Source organism: Abrus precatorius, unplaced genomic scaffold, assembly GCF_003935025.1.
Source record: "Abrus precatorius isolate BTA unplaced genomic scaffold, Abrus_2018 Scaffold3, whole genome shotgun sequence".
In the NCBI taxonomy this organism is placed as follows: Eukaryota; Viridiplantae; Streptophyta; class Magnoliopsida; order Fabales; family Fabaceae; genus Abrus; species Abrus precatorius.
The window spans coordinates 28,091,412-28,097,740 of NW_020874373.1; the positions used below are offsets into that span (position 1 = coordinate 28,091,412).

General features: G+C 29.6%; 1 protein-coding gene across 1 annotated transcript; it reads right to left on the reverse strand.

Moving 5' to 3' along the window:
- Positions 1 to 1,123: 1,123 nt before the first annotated feature.
- Positions 1,124 to 4,046, reverse strand: LOC113863406. The gene is made up of 2 exons (XM_027496975.1): positions 3,242 to 4,046; positions 1,124 to 1,464 (listed from the first exon to the last, which is right to left on the reverse strand). Exons 1-2 carry the CDS (start codon positions 3,691 to 3,693, stop codon positions 1,227 to 1,229), a joined length of 690 nt encoding a protein of 229 aa, XP_027352776.1. The 5' UTR covers positions 3,694 to 4,046; the 3' UTR covers positions 1,124 to 1,226.
- Positions 4,047 to 6,329: the final 2,283 nt, after the last annotated feature.

The window sequence follows — 6,329 nt, forward strand, 5'->3', positions numbered from 1 at the left end:
TATTATTTTTAACTCTATCTCTACTTTTTTTTAGTAATTTTATTCGCACTGTCTTTTACATAAAAAGAGGAGAGAAATATATGATTAGAAAAATAATGCAATAAAATGATAAAAAAACACAATTTTTGTATTTATTTTATCAAAACCCATATTGAAAATAATTAACCTCCACCTTAGCTAAAAAAATTTCAACATTCTAGTGGTGAAGAAATGTACCCACATTGATGAAAGTTTTTAGAAAACTTGGAGTATGTAATTCCTCCTCTTTAAAGAAAGATACCTAAAATAATGGTTATTTTTCCTACTTTAATTCTGCTTTCAAAAATAAAATAAATAATCACAAGGAAGAAAGTAGTACAGGAAGACTTCCTCGTTTCCATGTGATATACATATATATAAAATAAAGTGATCCAAAGTATTACATTTTTAATTGATAGTAGAAGTAGGCCTCATTGGGGCCCAAAAAAGACTATAGCACTAGGATGGGACTCCTCGCTGGGAAGGCAGGGATGTAAAGGAGTTGTTTTATCAAAGGGTGTGTTGAAGCCATTTTCCAACTTCTAACTTATTAGCAAATTGTTTAGCCTTTTATTACATAAACACTTCATTCAATAGTTTTTATATTTAAAAGTATTCTTTACAAATAAGTGCAATCTTAACATGGTCCACACAACCTTACACGTGTTTAATGTTCAATGGAATGCACGTGGTAGGTATTATCTTCCTAAGAATTTTTCCACTTGTTAGATTAGACCCCAAACAATGTTATCATAATGGATATTTTGTGTCATACACATTTATTTAAAGGAGGTACTGAAGGTAATCTTCAGAAAGCAATCTTCAGAGACAAAACTTCTAAACAAGATAACTAGAGAAATCACCTCACCCGAAAGATTTGAGTAACAATACAATATAATATATAATATACATTTGAATAAACATTCTAGTACTTGTTCAGAAATTACATTGATTCTGAAAGACAGAATAGGAGAGAGCCTTGTAAAGCTCAATAATTTAGGACGAATGCATAACAGAAAATGAAGAGCTCTGTACAGCTACCTATATAAACCCAACAAGGCCTCAAACTGTAGAAGAATTCAATCTCTAATAAAATCTCTCCATGGATTATAGAGTGGGATTTCTTTTTTTTCTTCTCATCTTTCTCTTGTTTGCACCCTACTCAGCTTTAAATATACTTTAGATTAAAAACTAACAGCCTCAGGAAACTAGGAAGATGGCACGTTAAAGTGAAAAAGCCATGATATGACAAACGCAAAAACCATACAAGCAAGCAGAAAATTCAGGAAGCGATGGCCATGCCAAAATCTTCGAGTTTCTGCTGAAGGAGGAGGCATAGAGAGTGTGGCTGCTGTAGTTGCATTGTTATTGTCGCTTGAATGCTCAGTTGACTCCTCGTTTGCTCCATGAACATTCCGAGCAATGGAATGACAAATTTCACAGGTCCTATTAAAATTTAAACAAACAGAAATAATTATAAGAATACAAATTTAAAATTGAAGACGAATCAGTTAAGGCAAATATCTGCAATCATATACATAATCACATGCCAAGCACACTATTATACTATTATCAGCTTTAGAATTGGATGCTCCACAAAAGCAAGCAAACTAAGAACAAACTTCCTTGCCAATTATATCTTAATGATAGGAATAAAGTGGGAAACACAAGGTCATACTGTTAACTTGCATGACCTGAAAACATAAGATTATATGAAGTGTCGTAGGGTGGAGATATTATTCTCTCACCCTTGTAAAGAATGAATTAGATTTAAATTTAGCAACGATAACCATCAACCAACATAACTGTTTATACTAAGTTGTTGTGGCAGATGGTTTTAAATAAATTAGAATAATTCGTGACTTTTATAGTTTTTCAGCTCTAGTTAGTTCAACTCAAATCTCTGTATTCAAAGTTTATAATTGTCTTTTTCCCAATCCACAATTGTCTTTGACAAACCATGTCGCATTTTTAAAGCCCCAAAACCAAGCAAAAGAAGATATCATGAGTTATCTGCCACCAACGAAGGCATCAACACATGTATTAAAGAAGATTCCCAAATTGAAAAGATTCAAATTCTGCTGCATTATTGGATTATATAATTTAGCCATGAAATGATGCACTTAGATGGATTTGCGTTTTAATTAGATACAATGATAGATCCTTCTTCACAAATGGCCCCTACAAATTGCTTTAAAATTGACAACGAAACATTGATGCTCACCAGTCCTGATATAAAGTATGCCCCACCATATTTTCATAAAACTTATCTCATCACTTTGATTTGTTATTTAGAGGTTACAATTAACCATTTTTTCATAAAGGTTTTCACTATTCCATTATTTGCAGGTGACACTGCTGAACCTAAACATGATGTATGGAATTATTTGACCTCAAAGGATTGAAACAAGGGATCTGAACATTTGTACCGACAAATCAGTAGCTTGTGGTACTCACTAGTCACAACTATTATGCAATCTTAAAGGTGTCATCATACATCACAAATGAATAGATTATCTGGGACCAGTCATTTTGTAGATTAAAATATTCTAGGTGGCACATCAGCAAGCAACTAGCATCCACCAAGATATTTGAATGCATGAATAGAAGTCAGAAGGGGTCAAATCTCCACTTTGAAAGAGATAAAAAGAATAAGAAAGAAGAGTAATATGGAGATTCCTAAATTTCAGAAAAGGGACAAAGCAACAAATAACCCCCACTGTGCTTAGTTAGACATGTCAGCGAATCAGTGGGACTGGCTGATGCTTTACGCCTTTCTTTTTTCATCATCTTCTTTAAATAATTTAACCTTTGATAACTTTCCCCTTTCTTCAAGAAATAATTGAGCCTACCTCCCTGCAAATTTGTTCTTTAAACCTTCTAAAATATGCTTCCATACACTTTTTCCTTCATCTTCTTCAGCTTTACATTCATCACTAGATTAAACAATCCACAACTCAAACTCCACACTATATACCTTAATTACTTTCCTATTCTATAATCATTAATATCAAACACAATTTTGTCATTGATTGTGAATTTTTCAGGCCGCACCAATACATACTAAGTTTACAAGTTCCAATTCTCAATTCTCAATGCCATGAATCAACAAAAGGGTGTCTAAAATTTATCAAAAAATCCGAAATTCAGCATAAAAAGAAAACCTCACAAACATAAGTAGGAAGAAAGAAAGAAAGAAAAGGGTTTTAGTTTTAACACTGACCTATTTCCCTTAATCTTGAACCACGCCTCAGCACAGTGCTTGTGAGCAGCAGCCAAATCATCCTTACAAGAACAACCCAATTCAATGGGAACACCAGACTCATGACTCTCACTCTCCAAACCCATGTGACAAATCCTACAATCCCTCTCCACTTTAGCCAAATGCACCTTGATCTCAGGAACCCCATTTCTAGTTTCCACCTCCACAGAACAATCAGAAACAGAAGAAGCTCTACCAGATTCAGGAACACCCCCAACTTCAGGGTCAGAAACACAAGCAAAGCTGTAATCATCGTATGAACCACCATTTGTTGAGTAGAAACGAGAATAGCAAGAACCATCATCAGCATCAGAAAAACACAAACTCCCCTCACCACTCACATCACTCCCAACAACAGAAGGACGATGATTCCCCTGCTCCAAATCAACATGTGACATCTGCAAAGTTGACATTTTTGGAGCCAGAAGAGAAGAACAAAGAAACAACAACAATGTTTTCTCTCTCAGAGGATGAAACAAAACATGAAATGCCTCAAACGTTGGAGCCTTGGGGTTTGTGTAGGAGCATATAACAAGAAAACAAAAGAAGGAATTGGGGGATAAAGATTTGAGCAAGTGGAGTGGATTAGGTGAGCATTCCCTTGAAGCCCATGAATGCAAAGTTTGAAAAGTGTCAAGTTTTGGAAGGGGTTGAGGAAAGTAGCGTCGTTTTATTACTGAGAATGGAGAGATAAAGGATGAGAGGGAGAGTAGTGTGGTGGAAGAAGAGAAGGCGGGGACAGTGACCCTGCCAACAACAACACAAACAAACGTGCTGTGTGAGCACAGAGAAACTCACGAGATTGCATTGATATGATAACGGAGTCTCACATTGAAATCTAAAAACAAACCCATAATAATAATAATAATAATAATAAAAGTAATCATTTATCTTTGTATCTCTTTACATTCAATAAGAACATTTTTAAAATGTATTTTGAAAAAAATATATGTTAAAAATATTTTTTATTATTTTAAGTGGTTTCCTTAATGTTAGCATTTAATGTTTTATGAATTCAATTTGAATTTAAATTTTTATAATTTAATTTAATTTAATAATTTTTATTAAAAATAAAAATATTTAAAATTATTTAAATTTAATAATTTTTTAAATGTATGAAAAGTTTACTAATAATAGTATTAATATTATAAAGAATTAATGTCTAATTTGATCTTGAAACATGAAAGTGGTCGTTTCGAGTTGTTTTGGTAAAAGTTGTGCTTATATAAAGTAGTTTTTAATTTTAAGAAAGGAAATAATTAATTATAAATTAGGCAGGTTGATATTCTCAAAGAGATTACATATAATAATAAACACTTTCTTTTTTTATTAAATTTATTTGCTTTTATTTTCTCAATTAAAGCACTACAGTGGTACTTAATAAGGAAATGGCCTCTCTGACCACAAATTTTTTTTAACATGTTTTATCATTGTAATTTATTTATAATTATAATTTATTATCATACATATGTCGTGTGATTTGAAATTTTCTCTGGAAACTGCTCTTTTCCCTTTGTAATATTTATATTTTGAATTTATTAATTTGTTTTAAATTCATTTTCAATTATTAAATTTAATATTAAAAGTTTTAATTATATAACTAAATAAGAAACACAAATTGAAGAATCGTTAGTTCGACTTGATCTGCTAGTAATAGAAAAAAAAAAGATATTTTGTTCTCCAATTACTCTTTAAAAAAATGATTTAACCAATCTCATTTTATCACTCCTTCTTATACGAAAATAGATTGTACATGCAAAGCCGCAGAGGTATACATATTAGGTGGTGAGAAAATAATAATAATCTTTAAAGTTTCGGCAAAATAGTATTAATCTCCCTAAAATTTAAACAAGTTAAAATAAATGCAAGCAAAGATTGCATGATCTGAGTGTGATTGATGACATTGACGTAGATTTATGGAAGTAAAATAAACGGTTGAATATATTTTGAATTAAATTATAATGAATGGATAAAAAAAAATTATGTATTGATTAAAAATGTGTTAAAAAATTAGTCTATTAATAATATTTTTAATAAAAAAAACATTCAACATATCTACCAGCTATTTTTATGGAGAGACATCTAATCCATCCATTTCAAATATATTTATTTTGTTTTTATGAAATGAATTTTTACATTTATACATATTAAACATTATAAGGTTTATCCATCATTTAAAGATTTACACTGAAATTAATACAATTTAAAATAATTAATGTAATTACTTATAGAATATTATGAATGATTTATCATCCATTTAATAACAAATAGTAATCTTATATAACTCCTCTGATAATTTTTAATTTTATAATTGGATGAGTTACTTATAGATTTATGCACGTATGAATTAAATAATTAATGAATAAATGAATTAAATTGTTACCTCTATAATAAAAAAATTATATTATTTTTTATAATATAAAAAAGATAAGAAAGAAAAGATGAAAAAAATAATATGATGACGAGACATAAAGAGAAAAAATGTTATACAAAACATTCTATAAATAATATAAATTTAAGTAAATTGTTTGATAACAAATATGATAAACAGTAGAATGCATTGTTTTATTATTATAGAGTGACGCAAAAATTTTAGATAATGAAAAAGACATGTCTTACTTTACATAAAAAAGTAGTATGATAAAAAGTAATATAATAACATACAAATTTAAATATAATGAAATTAAAATAAAATCAAAATACTATTTTAGTTGTTGAAAAAATTGAAATGAGTACGGTCTATATATATATAGACTTTAATTTTTAAGATCGTAAAATAAAATAAAAAATCACTTTTCGTTTTGTTTGGCTACATATAAAAGCAGAAGCATTAATCTAAACCATTTATGGTAGGATTTTATAATATTTTATATCTAAAGCCTGCATTTCTTAAAAGCAATTGAGATTAACCACGATACTTTAATAAAGACAACTTTAATAAAATATCTATACATTATAGTTCAATTTATCTTGCAAATATTATTTTGGCGAGTTATAAATTTAGGTAAAATTTTTAGTAATATTTTATATATGATTCTGATAAAAGAAA